This window comes from Neovison vison, chromosome 11 (assembly GCF_020171115.1).
Source record: "Neovison vison isolate M4711 chromosome 11, ASM_NN_V1, whole genome shotgun sequence".
NCBI lineage: Eukaryota > Metazoa > Chordata > Mammalia > Carnivora > Mustelidae > Neogale > Neogale vison.
The window spans coordinates 171,959,107-171,977,172 of record NC_058101.1 but is presented as its reverse complement, the minus strand read 5'-3'; the positions used below and the strand labels follow the sequence as shown (position 1 = coordinate 171,977,172).

At 37.8% G+C, this 18,066-nt stretch overlaps 1 protein-coding gene across 5 annotated transcripts in view; it reads left to right on the top strand.

Moving 5' to 3' along the window:
* The window catches only part of PSD3 (pleckstrin and Sec7 domain containing 3), a 688,004-nt gene that overhangs the window by 261,889 nt on the left and 408,049 nt on the right, over window positions 1–18,066 (top strand). The window contains exon 1 of one of the 5 annotated variants that reach the window (XM_044225258.1): window positions 17,592–17,712. The exons of the other annotated variants lie outside the window; for them this stretch is intronic. Within the exon in view, the coding sequence (XP_044081193.1) occupies window positions 17,651–17,712 (62 nt within the window). The 5' untranslated portion in view covers window positions 17,592–17,650. Of the gene's footprint in view, window positions 1–17,591; window positions 17,713–18,066 lie in introns of those variants that run through there. 5 annotated transcript variants of the gene reach the window in all.

The window sequence follows — 18,066 nt, the reverse complement described above, 5'->3', positions numbered from 1 at the left end:
TAAAGACAAAAATGTATATGGATATTCTTGCTAACTCATTCATCATAGGCAATGCAGAGTGGAAAAATCCCTTTTTATTCCCATAGCCCCAGAGGAGGATGATCCCGTTGATCTGTGTTCAGATGAGCTGGAATAATGTAAAGAGATGAAAGCAGGAAGTGACTGAGATAAGATTTTATTTCCTTGGGGGATAATCTTCCTGCTTTCTTTGTGCTGATCTTCCTACACTCTTGTTAGGGAGCTCATTTTTTCTCTTTAAAATTATACGCAAAATTTATTAAGCGAATCTGAGAAACCTCTGTCAAATATGGCAGCTTTCAGGGTAGTTGCAGTAGGTAGCACTCAGGGAAAACTCCGTATAGAGAGGATATGCTGACAGGCCACTGTAGTAAGAATTGCATGGACTTTGTGAAAACGAAGAAGCAAAAACTTGCATCGTCTGGATCATGCCCCCAGAGGAGTGTGAAGGGTGAAGAGTAAAATTATTTATTGAAAATGAATGCCTCTAAGGTAAATGCAGGCTATTTCATTCACTTGGTGTTTGGGCAGTTTCTGTACCCCTTTGCATGTTGGTGCCCTCTCCTGGAAGACTGCAGGTGTTTGCAAGGTGAGACTGAGGGGCCCTGCAGGTCAGCTGTGTAGTTATGAGAGCACTGAAGAAGTGTAGCAAAACTGTGATGTGGGGCAGTGAAAACAGGTGTTTATAAAAATTTGAAGAGAGGGCAGGAAACATGAATAGAGATGATACAAATTAGATATAACCAACCATGGAAAGTATTCATAAAGCCTCTTGTTCTTCTGAAGATGGAAGTTAGAAGAGGAAGAGAGAGGAAAGTATAGAACTGAGTTAATGTTCCCTAGCTAGATAATATTATTTAGTACCTGGACCTGCAAAGGTGCGTGTTAGGGAGGGTGTGATCAGGCTAAATTTGTACTTACACGTATACTTTTGAGTGGTTGTAATATTTAGTTTTAGGAATGGGATACTTATAACTTATTTATCCGTCACGGTTATTATTCTCAAGGAAATTATATTAAAAAGAAGTTAAGTTCTAAGTTGAGACCTCTAGCAGAGATTGATTTAAAAAAAAAATTGACTTGAATTCGTATACACCATCTAACTCTAGCCACTGCTTGCAAGAAAGATCTATGCCTGACTTGCTTTAGGTACCACTTGACCTGTGTGCTTAGTGGCAAACAGGGATTCACAGGATTGGTTTAGATGCAAAGCCTTTTTTATTTTCTTTTAAATTCCAGTATAATTAACATAGTGTTATATTAGTTTCAGGTATATAATATAGTAATTCAACACTTCCCCACATCACTTTGTGCTCACCATGCCAAGAACACTTCTATGTCCCCATCACTTATTTCACTCATCCCTTCCCCCTTCCAGAGTGGCTACACCAGCATGCATATCCACCAACAGTGAATAGGGCTCCTTTTTTTTCCATATCCCTGCCAACACTTGTTGTTTCTTGTGTTTTTGATTTCAGTCATTCTGACAAGTACGAGATGTTATTCTCTGTAGTTTTTATTTGCATTTCCCTGATAGTGAGTGATGCTGAGTATCTTTTCATATGTCTCTTGGCCATCTGGATGTCTTTGGAGAAATGTCTATTCATGTATTCTGCCCATTTTTAATTAGATTGCTTTTGGGGTGTTGAGTTTATTTTTGTTTTTGTTCTTGTTTTTTAAGATTTTATTTATTTATTTGACAGTGAGAGATCACAAGTAGGCAGAGAGGCAGGCCCAGACAGGGGAGAAGCAGGCTTCCTGCTAAGCAGAGAGCCTGATGCGGGGCTTGATTCCAGAACCCTGAGATCATGACCTGAGCCGAAGGCAGAGGCTTATCCCACTGAGCCACCCAGGCACCCCTGGGTGTTGAGTTTTTTAAGTTCTTCATATATTTTGGATACTAACCCTTCATCGGGTATGTTATTTGCAAATATCTTCTCTCATTCTGTAGGTTGTCTTCTAGTTTTGTTGATTGTTCCTTTGCTGTACAGAAGTCTTTTATTTTGAGGTAATTCCAATAATTTAGTTTTGCTTTTATTTCCCTTGTCTCAGGAGACATAACTAGAAAAATGTTGCTATAGCCAGAGTCAGAGAAATTACTGCCTGTGCTCTCTTCTAAGATTTTTATGGTTTCAGGTTTCACATTTAGGTCTTTAATCCATTTTGAATATATTATTGTGTATGGTATAAGGAAGTGGTCCAGTTTCATTCTTTTGCATGTAGCTGTCCAGTTTTCCCAATAACTTTTGTTGAAGAGCCTGTCTTTTCTTACTGGTTATTCTTTCCTTCCTTCACAAAGTTTAATTGGCCATATAGTTGTAGGTTTATTTCTGGGTTTTCTGTTACGTTCCACTGAACTATGTGTCTGTTGTTGTACCAGTACCATACTGTTGTGATCACTACAGCTTTGTGTAATGCGACTTGAAGTTTGGAATTGTAATACCTCCAGCTTTGCTTTTGTTTTTCAAAATTGCTTTAGATTATTTGAGGTCTTTTGTGTTTCCATACAAATTTTAGGATTGTGTATTCCAGTTCTGTGAAAAATGCTGTTGGTGTTTTGATAGGCATTACGTTACATTTGTAGATTTCTTTGGATAATAGAGATATTTTAGAAATATTTGTTCTTTGGATTCATGAGCATGGAATATCTTTCTATTTGTTTGTGTCATCTTTAGTTTATTTCGTCAGTGTTTTAAGTTTTCAGAGTACAGGTCTTTTATTTCTTTGGTTATGTTTATTCCCTAGGTATCTTATTATTTTTAGTACAATTATAAATGGGACTAACTTTCTTTCTTTCTTTCTTTTTTTCCCTAAGTTTTTATTTAAATTCCAGTTAGTTGTGGGGTGCCTGGATGGCTCTGTTGGGTAAGTTTCTGACTCTTGGTTTAGGCTCAGGTCATCATTTCAGGGTCATGAGGTCAAGTCCTGCATTGGGCTTAGGGTTCAGCATGGAGTCTCTTGTTCCTCTTCCTCTGCCCCTCCCCCTGCTCACGTGTGCACACACTCTGTCTCTATCAAATAAAGAAACAAAATCTTTAAAAAAATAAATTCAATTAGTTGGGATTGTTTATCTAATTTCTCTTTCTGCTGCTTCATTATTGGTATATAAAATGCAAGAGATAGCTCCACGTTGATTTTTGTACCCTGGGACTCTACTGAATTTATCATTTCCGGAAGTTTTTTGTGAAGTCTTACAGTTTTTCTGTATAGAGTATCTTGTCATCTGCAAATAGTGAAAATTTGACTTCTTCTTTGCCAGTTTGGATGCCTTTTATTTCTTTTTGTTGTCTAATTGCTGAGGCTAGGACATCTAGTACTATTTTGAATAAAACTTGTGAGAGTGGACATCCTTGTTGTGTTCTTGACCTTAGAGAGAAGTCTCAGTTTTTCCTTTTGAGTTTGATATTCACTGTGGATTTTTCATAGATGGCCTTTATTATGTTAAGGTATGTTCCCTCTAAGCCTACTTTAATGAAGATTTTTTTAAATCATGAATGGATGTTCTTCTTTGTCTAGTGTTTTTAGTGCCTGTATTGAGATGATCATATGGCTTTTATCCTTTTGTTGATGGGTACACCAACTCTTGATATGACACTATTTAACAATCTGTTCACAATAGTAAAAATGTAGTCATTATCCATATAAGGATTATCCACTTAGTGGAGTATCTGTTGCCAGTTGTGCTGGTCAGAGTTCCTGCATACCCTCACTGGCAAAATCCTTGCTCACTTTCTGTTGCCCAGTGATTGTATAGTAATACTAATTCAGTGCAGAAAAGTATAGACAGAAGATAAATTTTTGCTTAAAAATTATTTATTGTGTTCTAAAATGTGTGGAACAGCTATTAATATGAATAATTAGAAGATGGTTTAAGATCCCATTGAAAGGTAATTCAGTGCTTCATATTTCTTAAATTAACATTGAGGATTTTTCCCCCCTCTGGTATGAAGGGGCAGAATATAGCACTTTTAAAACATTATTTTTCAGTCATAACTTTTCCTCAATAATATAACCATAGTGATAGAAAACTGATCATTTTTAAGTATCAGATAAATTTAAAAAACCAGAAACAATTTCAGATAATTATGATTGAACTAATAATAAAACATATCTTGAGTTATCAGGTGGTTATTTGGGAATGCTTTTGCATTGAGGTCTTTTGTTTAATGATAGATTGTGTCATTGAATGGGCCTCAATAGGGGAAGTACTAAGAAATAATCTGGTAAGTGCTACAGAAAAGCAGCCATTGTCAGTTTTCTTGTTATATAGAATTGTATGTGACTATTATTTGTTGTCTGTCTTATTTTAGTTGGTAGGGATTTCAGAGAGAAAAAGCAAAGATGTGCTAGTTCAGTCAATTCTTGGCTTCTAAAAATTTGACATTCCTTCTTATAAATTGTCTTTGGAAGGATAGACTTGATCTCATTCTGTGTTACTGTAAATATTCTCTCCAAGGGTATTAAGCTTTCTTCCTTATAATTGTATTGCATTTGGCAGTAATAGCATCCTTGACTAAATCCCAGGTGTGATGTAGTGGACTCTAGCAGTTTAGTTATTCCCTTTCACAAGTCTTTCTTTTCTCATGTGTCATAGGGCCAAGTAATACCTCCTCCTCCAGGTCAAAGGAGGGTGTGTTTTGATGAGTTTATGCTTTATTTGTGTATGTATGCATTCATTTATTTAGAGTGTTGATGCCTTCATTTCAAATAAATGAAAATTTATTAAATTAGAAAATTTGATTTTGGAGAAACATGAAGGGTTGTAATATCTTGGCATGGGGGATAAGCTTGTGTTTTTCTGTGTAGAAGTGTTTGTGTATTTTCTAAATTCAGACCACCCCATTTCCCCTGAGTGTATAGTGCATAAACACAGTCACTAACCGATATGGTCAGCTTCAGACTGTCTACTTATGAATTTACAGGGATATGGAATGCAATTGCCCCTTTTATTTCCTTTTGTCAGGGTAGAGAGTGATACAGTGTAAAGGCAGTGAGGTAACATGGCCAAAGGCTGTATCTCATGAAAGATGTAAACTCAGAATATGCAGTGGCATTTTAATAGCATTCCAGGAAAACAAGTTAGTCCATCTGTGAATGATTCACTCTTCCTTTCTTGCCCACTGGAATTGGGATTCACTGATTTGTTCACGGAAGCTTCTGTGCAAATAATAGCATGTAAATGTTTTTGTATCACTTTCCTCCTTATTTATTATCAAGCCAGGCATCTAGTAATAGTTGCTTTGCAGATGATTCATCTCAAAGTTTTATAATGTAGTTGTATTAAAATTGACTTGATACTATTACAGCAAAATTACATCCTCGTTTGAGAGCCAGCCCAGAAAATCTCCAGTTTAATATGAAAAATCAAAACAAAATAAAAAACTCAAAAAGGAAAAAAACAAAAAGAAAAGAAATAACCCTGCATAATCTGTGTTATGCCCCTAGAGGAGTATGAAGGTCTAGAAGAGTAAAGATTCCAATTACTGCAAATAAATGCTTCCAAGGCAAATTGGTAAGTTTGGTCAGCTTCTGTACCACTGCCTTGCACGTTGGTGCCCCTTTCTGGAATACTGAATGCAGGACTAAGTAAAATGAATGGGCTTTAAAAAATATCCTGAGCTAGAACCTCCAGGTGACACTTACTACAATTCTTCATTTGTAAAGACTGAATTACGTTTTCCATGCCAAACAGAACTAGCCATTAGTAGTTTCTATGGTTAGATTTTGTCAATGGTTCTCTAAAATTATAAAGTCCCTGAAATCATTTATAAGTAAAATGCAGTCCCATCTAGAGAGATGTATTCTATGTAAATGTCAAAAGTGGGTTCAGTTGAGGCAGTTTTCTTTAAAGAAAAGTATTAATTTCTACTGAGAGCCAGTTAACATTTGTGTACAGTACAAACAACATTTACATTTAATAAAATACTGCCTGAGGTAATTATCTCATGTGATCATCTAAATAACCAAGTAATAATCTTAAAGATATAGGGAGTAGTAGCTGTGAAGAAAATGGGTCTGGTGATGGCAGCTAACACTTACTGTTCACTATGTGCCAAACACTAGTAGGTAAGCATTTATGTGGATCTTCCCATTTAATCTGCACAACATCTTGGGAAGTTGGTACTGTTCTCTCCATTGTAGATGAAGAAACTGAGGCTCACAAAGAAAATAATGAATTTACCCATTCTGGTGACTGATAGAACCAGTGTTTGAACCTTGGTGGTCTAACTGGAACTTTTTGGCAGATACTTGCTTTTAGCATCTTATAAACTAATAATTGTTACTGGCAAACTAAGCACTTGCATGTGGAATCTCATCAGTACATGAAAGGAGACCTCCTAATTCTTCTGTCATAATGAATTTGTGTTGAGATGAATATAGACGTATTTCTTTGTCACACATTTCTGGGCTCCTTGGTCATATTGGATATTACAGCCCCTTACCAGGTGATCTATCCTCATTAGTGGAGGGAACTGCTATGCCTATACTGAGTTCCTACTGTAGTGGCATAGCTGCTGTGGCTATTAGACAACTCTGCCTAAATATTCTGTAGACCCCTTATGCTATTACATCTTCGAATCAAATTCATGATCTTTTCTCTTTCTGTGTCTTGTTACTGTATGTGCGTGTGCTCGTGTGCCTCTCACACACTGTGACATGCCCCATCTTCTTCCTCTTTATTTGTTATCTTGATTGGTGACAACATATTCTTCCCAGCTTCTAAGTCAGAGTTAGCCTTCTGCTCTCCCTTTGAACACAGCTTCACATACATTCCAAATCACTCAATATGTGCTTTCATTTTACTTTCTAAATCTCTTTCAGAACAGGTTATTACTACTTTTTAAAGATTTGTTTATTTGAGGGAAAGAGCATGCGCAGGGGGAGGGGTGGAGGGAGAAGGAAAGAGTCTCAAGTAGACTATGTGCTGAGTGTGGAGCCCGAGGCAGGCCAGTCTCTTGACTCTGAGATCGTGACTTGAGTGGAAATTGAGAGGTTCATCACTTTACCAACCGCCCCTCGGAGCAGGTATTTTTTTGTTTTGTTTGTTTGTTTGTTGTTTAATATTCGCATGAATTATCTTTCAATTCAGGTTCTTATTGCCTAGCCTGAGTATTTTGATAGCTTTCCTAGCTGATTTCTCTGCCCTCCATTTTGTCTCCCTATAGTTTTTCCCTTATGGTACAAAGAAAAGTGATCTCATAAAAATCCAAGTCTGGTGGGGTGCCTGGGTGGCTTAACCATCTGACTCTTGGTTTCTGCTCATGTCATGATCTGAGGGTTTTGAGATTGAGCCCTGAGCCCAGCTCTGCCCTTGAATATGGATCCTGCTTAAAACTGTCTTTTCCTCTCTCTTTAAAAAAAAAAAAAAAAAAAAAAAAATCCAAGTCTGATAATTACCATTTCTCCTCTTTGGACCTATAGTGAGTTCCCATGGGTTACGGTTGTGGCTTAAAATCCTGATAACATCAGAATCTTCTTGGAGCTTAAAAAAGAAAAAGAAAATGTGAAGGGCCACCTCAGGCCAACAGTCTGAGAATTCCCTGGAGTAGACCCCAGGCATATTGTCTTTTATTCTTGTATCTCCTTGGATGTCTAATGGAAATATCAAAGTCAGTGTATCAAAAATGGAACTTCTGGGGGCGCCTGGTTGGCTGAGTCGTTAAGTGTCTACCTTTGGCTCAGGTCCTGATCCCAGGGTCCTGGGATTGAGCCCCACTTCCTGTTCTGTGGGAAGCCTGCTTCTCTCTCTCCCACTCCCTGTGTTTTCTCTCTCACTGTGTCGCTCTCTGTCAAATAAATAAAATATTTAAAAAAGTAAAATGGAACTTCTTTCTCTTAAAACCTGTGCCAACTTTGGTTTCCTTATATTAAGTGCTGACAGCTCTACCCTTCAAGTTGCTGGGACCTCCCATGACCATTTTATAAATAAAAATATATCTACCTCTCTCCCCAGACTGAGATTCTTGATCTCTATTTTTTGTCCTTTTTTTTTCCATAGCAGTTATTACCTTCTAACATACTACACACACGCGCGCGCGCACACACACACGCACACACGTTTTTTTTCTTTTATTATGTTTGTTGTTTATTTTCAGCTCTCCAGGGGTAGAAGTGTTTTCTTTCGTTTGCTGAAGTATTCCTAAGTAGGAAGCACATTGTCTGACACATGGTAAGGAATTTGTTAATATTTGTAGAATCAGCAAAAACAACCATACCAGAAAATGACTACCAGTAGCAAAATTAGTAGTAGTAGAGGATATAAAGGACTTGGATACTGAAGTACCATTGTCCATGTCCAGCTCTGTGCCTCAGTTTCCATCTATGAAATGGGTATACAACTATCTACTTTATAAGACTGCTGAGGGTTAGATGAGACAATCTCTAGGAAGCACTTATCTGGCACAAAGTTAAGTGCTTAACCAGGGTGAGATGCTGTTAGGTGAATGGGTACCTCTGGGGGTACTGTAGCTGTTCTGAATAATTTCTCATTTATATTTCCTCCATGATTAGATGATATGCTCTCTGCAGTGCCTGAGACATAAATGTTTGATGGCCAGTAAGATTCTTTTCTTTTCTCAGGCAATTTTATACTTCAGAATTTAAATGTATCTTGCTTATGATATACTTAAAACTCTTTTTTGACTGACATTCATTCTTGCCATGAAAGCTAATGCATTTGTACTGGCTTTCCTAAATCTGTTGGTTCCAGACCTTTGTGTCTGTATTTTAAGCATGAAGAATGGTGCCAGGGTCATATTGTACCCTCTGGTCCTTTCATTCCACTTGCAACTAGAGTCATTTCTTTCATCTCCTTGGGATTCTTATGACTAGCCTGTACAGTATAAAATTGGACTAGGTGCTGTTTGTTGTTGTTTTCTATGTACAGCTCCCCAATATACTTTATAAATGGTGGGATATGGGAAGCTTAGACACTTTAACCTAGTTCACTTTTTATCCTAGTTTTATTACCTCAATTCAATACAAATTTAAAGAACTTTTTAAAATTAATATTAGAAGTAAATACGACACCAGAAAATCTAACTGGTACCCCTGCTGATGTCAGTCTCTTCTAGAACATTCCAGGATTGGTCATAATGAACTAGAAAGTTCATGCCATGTGTCATTGATAGTATAGCAGAGAAGACAGTGGAGAAAGTGGATACAACCAGTTGCTCAGTTCTTGCATCGTTTTAGCAGGTGGCTATTGAATAATCGGCCTACTGTCATGATGTACATAACAGAGCGAAATTCAAGATTTTGGTAGAGAGAGGAGACTTTTAAAAGAAGAGCTAGAATAAAGGTAATTTATCAAGTGCTTTGAGAATGCAGGTGGAAGGAGTTGGGATATGATTCTTTATAAAGTTATCTCACTTGGGGTCTTGTAGGGTCAAAAGAATTTGCAAAATTTGGGGCACCCCAGAATTTTAGCATAGGTGTAACAAGAGGGGCAAAAGGAACAAGATGGAAAAGGGGTATGAGAGCACAGCTAATATCCTTGTAGGGCCCTAGCATGAGGAAAATGGTAGATGATAAATCTAAATGAGCAGTTGGGATCAGCTTGTGAATGGTCTTATCTGACATGCTACAGGTAAGGATTTTTATCATTTTTTATATATATTTTTTAAAATTAATATATAATGTATTATATTCCCCAGGGGTACAGGTCTGTGAATCTTTAGGCTTACACACTTTACAGCACTCACCATAGCATATACCCTCCCCAATGTCCATAATCCAACCACCCTCTCCATACCTCAGTTTGTTTTGTGAGATTAAGAATCTCTTATGGTCTGTCTCCCTCCCAATCCCATCTTGTTTCATTTTTCCCTCCTCCCCCCCAAACCCCCCATTTTGCCTCTCAACTTCTCATATCAGGGAGATCATATGATAATTGTCTTTCTCTGATTGACTTATTTTGCTCAGCATAATACCCTCTAGTTCCATCCACTTTGTTGCAAATGGCAAGATTTCATTTCTTTTGATGGCTGCATTGTATTCCATTGTATATATATACCCCTTCTTCTTTATCCATTCATCTGTTGATGGACATCTAGGTTCTTTCCATAGTTTGGCTTTTGTGGGAATTGCTGCTATAAACATTCGGGGACATGTGCCCCTTTGGATCGCTACACTTGTATCTTTAGGGTAAATACCCAGTAGTGCGATTACAGTAGTGCAATTACTGGGTCATAGGGTAGCTCTATTTTCAACTTTTTGAGTAACCTTCTTGCTGTTTTCCAGAGTGGCTGCACCAGCTTGCATTCCCACCAACAGTGTAGGAGGGTTCCCCTTTTTCCGCATCCTCGCCAGCTTCTGTCATTTACCGACTGGTTAATTTTAGCCATTCTTCCTAGTGTGAGGTGGTATCTCATTGTGGTTTTGATTTGTATTTCCCTGATGCTGAGTGATGTGCACTCAGTGATGAGCATTTTTTCATGTGTCTGTTGGTCATCTGGATATCTTCTTTGCAGAAATGTCTGTTCATGTCCCTGCCCATTTCTTGATTGGATAATTTATTCTTTGGGTGTTGAGTTTGATAAGTTCCTTAAAGATTTTGGATACTAGACCTTTATCTATCTGATATGTCATTTGTGGATATGTTCTCCTATTCTGTCAGTTGTCTTTTGGTTATGTTGACTGTTTCCTTTGCTGTGCAAAAGGTTTTGATCTTGATGAAGTCCCAGTAGTTCATTTTTGCCCTTGCTCCCCTTGCCTTTGGCAATGTTTCTAGGAAGAAGTTGCTGCAGCTGAGGTTGCTGCCTGTGTTCTTCTTAAGGATTTTGATGGATTCCTGTCTCACATTGAGGTCTTTCATCCATTTGGAGTATATTTTTGTTTGTGGTGTAAGGAAATGGTCCAGTTTCATTTTTCTGCATGTGGCTATTCAATTTTCCCAACACCATTTGTTGAAGAGACTGTTTTTTCCATTGGACATTCTTTCCATTCTTTGTCAAAGATTAGTTGAACATAGAGTTGAGGGTCTATTTCTGGGCTCTCTCTTCTGTTCCATTGATCTATGTGTCTGTTTTTGTGCCAGTACCATACTGTCTTGGTGATGATAGCTTTGTAATAGAGCTTGAAGTCTGGAATTGTGATGCCACCAGACTTCGGCTTTCTTTTTCAACATTCCTGTGGCTATTTGAGGTCTTTTCTGGTTCCATATAAATTTTAGGATTATTTGTTCCATTTCCTTGAAAAAAATTGATGGTATTTTGATAGGGATTGCATTAATGTGTAGATTGCTTTAGGTAACATAGACATTTTCATAGTATTTGTTCTTCCTATCCATGAGCATGGAACATTTTTCCATTTTTTTGTGTCTCCCTCAGTTTCTTTCATGAGTACCTTATAGTTTTGAGTATAAATTCTTTGCCTCTTTGGTTAGGTTTATTCATAGGTATTATGGTTTGGGGTGCAATTTACTTTTCTTCTGTCTTATTGTTGGTGTAAAGAAATGCATCTGATTTCTGTGCATTGATTTTATATCCTGACACTTTACTGAATTCCTATACAAGTTCTAGCAGATTTGGAGTGGAGTCTTTTGGGTTTTCCACATAAAGTATCATACCATCTGCAAAGAATGAGAGTTTGACTTCTTCTTTGCCCATTTGGATGCATTTAATTTCTTTTTGTTGTCTGAGGGCTGAGGCTAGGACTTCTAGTACTATGTTGAATAGCAGTGGTGATAATGGACATCCCTGCCATGTTCCTGACCTTAGCGGAAATGCTCTAAGTTTTTCTCCATTGAGAATGATATTTGCAGTGGGTTTTTCATAGATGGCTTTGAGGATATTGAGGTATGTACCCTCTACCCCTACACTGTGAAGAGTTTTGATCAAGAAAGGATGCTGTACTTTGTCAAATGCTATACTTTGTCAAATGCTTTTTCAGCATCTATTGAAAGTATCATATAGTTCTTGTTCTTTCTTTTATTAATGTATTGTATCACATTGATTGATTTGCAGATGTTGAACCAAACTTGCATCCCTGGAATAAATCCCCCTTGGTCGTGGGGAATAATCCTTTTAATATACTGTTGGATCCTATTGGCTGGTATTTTGGTGAGAATTTTTGCATCAGTGTTCATCAAGGATATCGGTCTGTAATTATCTTTTTTGATGGCATTCTTGTCTGGTTTTGGGATCAAGGTAATGCTGGCTTCATAAAATGAGTTTGGAAGTTTTCCTTCTATTTCTATTTTTTGGAACAGTTTCAGGAGAATAGGTATTAATTCTTCTTGAAATGTGTGGTAGAATTCCCCCGGGAAGCCATCTGGCCCTGGGCTCTTGTTTGTTGGGAGATTTTTGGTGACTGCTTTAGTCTCCTTACTGATTATGGGACTGTTCAGGTTTTCTGTTTCTTCCTGGTTCAGTTGTGGTGGTTTATAGTCTCTAGGAATGCATTTATTTCTTCCATATTGTCAAATTTGCTGGCGTATAGTTGCTCATAGCATGTTTTTATAATTGTATTTCTTTGGTGTTGGTTGTGATCTCTCCTCTTTCATTCATGATTTTTATTTATTTGGGTCCTTTTCTCTTTTCTTTTTGATATGTCCGGCCAGGGGTTTATCAGTTTTATTAATTCTTTCCAAGAACCAGCTCCTAGTTTCATATTTCTCTTCTCCTGCTGGGTTTAGGCTTTCTTTGCTGTTCTTTCTCCAGCTCCTTTTGGTGTAGGGTTAGGTTGTGTATTTGAGACCTTTCTTGTTTCTTGAGAAAGGCATGTATTGCTATATATTTTCCTTTTAGGACTGCCTTTGCTGTGTCCCACAGATTTTGAACTGTTGTATTTTCATTGTCATTTGTTTCCATGAATTTCTTCAATTCTTCTTTAATTTTCTGGTTGACCTGTTCATTCTTTAGCCTCCATGTATTTGGGTTCTTTCTAACTTTCCTCTTGCAACTGAATTCTAGCTTCAGAGCATTGTGGTCTGAAAATATGCAGGGAATGATCCCAGTCTTTTGATACTGGTTGAGACCTGATTTGTGACCCAGGATGTGATCTGTTCTGGAAAATGTTCCATGTGCACTTGAGCAGAATGTGTATTCTGTTGCTTTGGGATTCTGTTTGCTTGGAATGTTCTGAATATATCTGTGATGTCCATCTGGTCCAGTGTGTCATTTAAGGCCTTTATTTTCTTATTGATCTTTTGCTTGGATGATCTGTCCATTTCAGTGAGGGGGATGTTAAAGTCCCCTACTATTATTGTATTATTATAGATGTGTTTCTTCGATTTTGTTATTAATTGGTTTATATAGTTGGCTGCTCCCATGTTAGGGGCATAGATATTTAAAATTGTTAGATCTTCTTGTTGGACAGACCCTTTGAGTATGATATAGTGTCCTTCCTTTCTCATCTCTTGTTACAGTTTTTGGCTTAAAATCTAATTTATCTGATACAAGGATTGCCACTCCAGCTTTCTTTTGATGTCCATTAGCATGGTAAATTGTTTTCCACCCTCTCAGTTTAAATCTGCAGGTTTCTTTGAGTCTAAAATGAGTTTCTTGTAGACAGTGTATTGATGGGTTTTGTTTTTTTATCCATTCTGATACCCTGTGTCTTTTGATTGGGACATTTAGCCCATTTACATTCAGGGTAACTCTTGAAAGATATGAATTTAGTGCCATTATATTGCCTGTAAGGGGACTGTTGCTGTGTATTGTCTCTGTTCCTTTCTGGTCTACTACTTTTAGGTTCTCTCTTTGCTTAGAGGACCCCTTTCAATATTTCCTGTAGAGCTGGTTTACTGTTTATAAATTCTTTTAGTTTTTGTTTTTCCTGGAAGCTTTTTTTAATCTCTCCTTCTGTTTTCAATGATAATCTAGCTGGATATCATATTCTTGGCTGCATATTTTTCTCATTTAGTACTCTGAATATATCATGCCAGTTCTTTCTGGCCTGCCAGGTCTCTGTGGATAAGTCTGCTGCCAATCTAATATTTTTACCATTGTATGTTACAGACTTCTTGTCCCGAGCTGCTTTCAGGATTTTCTCTTTGTCTCTAAGATTTGTTAGTTTCAGTATTAGATGACAGGTTGTGGACCTATTTTTTTATTTAATTGTGAGGGGGGTGTTCTGTGCCTTCTGGATTTTGATGCTTGTTCCCTTTGCCATATTAAGGAAAATCTCTACTATAACTTGGCTCCAATATACCTTCTGTCCCCCCCTCTCTTCTTCTGGAATCCCATTTATTCTAATATTCTTTTGTCTTATGGTATCACTTATCTCTTGAATTCTCCCCTCATGGTCCAGTAGTTGTTTGTCTTTCTTTTGGTCAGTTTCTTTATTCTCTGTCATTTGGTCTTCTATACCACTAATTCTTTCTTCTGCCTCATTTGTCCTAGCAGTAAGAAACTCCATTTTTTGATTGCATATCATTAATAGCTTTTTTGATTTCAGCTTGGTTAGATTTTAGTTTTTTTTTTTTATTTTGCCAGAAAGGGCTTTTATTTTTCTTGTCAGGGTTTCTCTAATATCTTCCATGTCTTTTTCGAGCCCAGCTAGCATCTTGAGAATTGTCATTCTGAAGTTATTATTACCAATGTCCGTATTGATTAGGTCCTTAGCCTTCAGTACTGCCTCTTGTTCTTTTTTTTTTTTTGTGGTGAGTTTTTCTGTGTTATTATTTTATCCAGATAGGAATATATGAACGAAGGGCACCTGGGTGGCTCAGTTGCTTAAGCAACTGCCTTCAGCTCAGGTTATGGTACTGGAGAGCTGGGATCGAGTCCCACATCGGACTTCCAGCTCCATGGGGAGTCTGCTTCTCTCTCTGACCTTCCCTTTCATGCTCTCTCTCACTGTCTCTCTCAGATAATAAATAAAATCTTTAAAAATATATATATGAATGAGAGAATAAAATACTAAAAGGGTGGCAAAAACTCCAGAAAAATGTTTGCCAACCAAATCAGAAGAGACCCTAAATTGGGGGTAGAAGAAAGGGGGTAAAAATACTGGTGAATAGAATGGAGCCACCCACTTGATTTTGGGTGTTAGAAGATACTACCTCCCAAAATTTTAAAGAAGAGAAAAATATACATACAAAAATAAGGGTAAACATGATGAAAGGATGGAATATGACTGTAAAGATGAAAAATTTTTAAAAAGTCTAAAAAAGGAATTGGTAAGTTGGTTGGAAAAGGAAAGTGGAGAGGATTTGCTCAGGCTGGAGACTAGAACAAAGCCATGTGCTAGATTTGGGGTATATTTTGATCTATTAGAAGATACTGTATCCCAAAATTTTTTAGATGAAAAAGCCCTATATGTATACAAAAAATAAAGTTAGATACAATGAAGGATAAAATATGACTATAATAATGAAGATTTAAATGTTTTTTTTAAAGAAAGGTATTGTTAAGATAAATTAGTTAAAAAAACACTAAAAGAAGAAAGAGGAAAAGTTAAAAAAAATAGAATAAGAAAAAAAAATTAGAAACATTTAATTAGCTTTGCAAGATTAAAGAATCATGGGGAGAAAGCCATGAATTCCATGCTTTGCTTTCCCTTCCTCTGGAATTGCGCTGTTCTCCTTGATCAGTGAACTTGGTTTTGGCTGGATATTCTTGCTGATCTTTTGGGGGAGGAGCCTGTTGCCATGTTTCTCAAATGTCTTTGCCTGAGGCAGAATTGCACCACCCTTGCCAGGGGCTGGGCTAAGTAATCTGCTAGCTTTCACTCTCGGGAGCTTTTGTTCCCTAAGTGCTTTCCATAGAGCTCTGGAGTCTCTAGGCAAGAGGAGCCAAGAGCTCGTGGCCCCACTTCTCAGTGTGCTCTCAGAGAAAAGCACCCAATCATTCCCATCTCCCTGGTCTCCAGCCCCACTCCGAGCTCACCCAGCCTGTGACCGAGCATTTCTGTCTCTGGCACACGGTCCCCTTTGGAGTCTCCAAACCCAGCAGATTCTTGCTGCACTGTTCTGGTGGAGGAAGGTGGGTCTCCCTGGATCTGCCACTTGTGGGGTCTCTGCTCAAAGAGCAGTGGCGCAGCTGTGCCGCAGATCACAGTTTAAAGTAAGCCCACGCTGGGAGTTCTCTACTTGGCTCTGTCTCTGTTGTTGGGTTCCTCACTCTGACACCTGTGAACTCTGCTACCCTCAGACATCCCTGATCCTTCTGTGACCCCGCGGGACCTGAGACCACACTGTCCCCACAAGGGCTCCCCCCCACTTAGCCTCTAGAGCTGTGTCCCTCAGTGGAGCAGACTTCTAAAAGTTTGGATTTTGTGCTCCATTACTCCCCCACTTGCTGGGAGCTGGCCCCTCCCCCATCAGCCAGAATCTGTCACTTCAGATTCACTTCTCCGCAAGTCCTACCTTTCAGAAAGTGGTCGATTTTCTGTTTCTAGAATTGCTAGTCTTCTTCTCTTTGATCTCCTGTTGGGTTTGTAGGTGTTCGGATAGTTTTGATAACTATCTTGCTGAACTCCTGTGACTTGATGTCATCTCAGTCTGCTATTCCTCCACCATCTTGACTCTTCCCCTGCATTTTTATCTTGTGTAGGATTTTTATGAAGGAGACATATTATTACATCTGTGGTAGCGGTATGTAGGCTTGGAAAGAACAGTGAATATATAGAGAAAAGAGAGTTTTTCCTTTATATTTAGAGGAGGTTATAGAAGAATCAGTAGGTCATAGGCAAATGAGAGAAGGTCTTGATGAAACTATAGAACAGTAGTTTAATAAGGAATAAAAATTACATAAGTAAGTCACAATAAACCCATGGTATGGGCTGTGAAACATATTACCTGTTGGCAGTTAGGGAACACCATTATTGGAATTCTTCAAATAAGTTTAGAACAAACATTTTAAGAGGTTGTGTTTTCAGGAGAGCCTAGGTAAAGTGTAAGAAGACCAGTTAAAAAATTTGAATTTCAGATAAACGTTGAGTGATTTGTGTGTGTGTGTGTGTATGTTCTGTACTAAAAACTATTTTTTGTTTATCTGAAGTTCAGATTTTTTGTGTATTTGAAATTTAATTAGGTATCCTATTATTTTTATTTAGAAAAACTGGCAATCCTATCATTAAAAAAGGTTATGGGAATGCCCGGTGATTAGACTCAATAATTTGATCTTTCTTTTGATATTAGTGTTACCATATTTGTTTGCAGGTGTGAGGTACAGGCCCCAGTGAAGCATTATCTAGAACACAGGGAGAATCTTTTGGGAGTCTTTCTATATTTAAGTGGCTAGTAGGAATTTCACCTTAGGAAATTGTGAAAGTACTTGATCAAGAAGAGGGACTAGGAAAAAAAAAAAAAAGGAAAAAATCAAACTACTGAAAGCATCTAATATTCAGCAGACTAGATGAACAATTTCTTGTGTATTCCAGGAAACAAAATGGGGTGTCATCTCTCCTGAGAGGGATCATCCAGTTTGCTTTATCAAGTGTGAGCGAGGCTAGGCTACCATTGTTGTTTATGCTCCTTATATACAGTGGCTCTTGTGTTCGGGCTCCTATTTTTATTGTGATTGTAAAAACATTACAAAAACCCCAACAGTAAGCCCTCTGCCAAGTTGGTGAGGTCATAGTAATATGACTTCACAGGGAGTTAGATCCTTAGAAGCTCTAGTGGACCAACAAACACTGGACTTGTGGGGCAAAGAGTGCTGAGAAGGGGCTTATAAGAGGATGTATGTATGGCCCAGTCACCCTATGCTCTGGGATGAGTTCTCTTTGGTGTCTTCCTTATTGCTGGTGAGTTTGTATTGCCATCATATTGTGACACTTTCTGATTTGAAAAGAGCAGTCTCTGTTCTTGTTCAAGTAATCTCATAAATCATGAAATGGGACAGAATGAAGCCATCTAGGAATGGAGGTATTTATCCAAGGTTTTTTCAAGAAGATCCAGAGAAATCTGATTTGAACAGATTTTAAAATTACCTCCTTTTGAAGAATGTAGGGAGAATGAGGTGAAATAGACTGGACTGGGCAAGAGAGTAGAAAGAGGGGGCAAACATGAGGAATGAGGAACAGGAGTGACTGTCACCACTACACTTATAAAATATATATGCTCTTTAGGATAAGTCTCTTGTATTTGACCAAAATCTT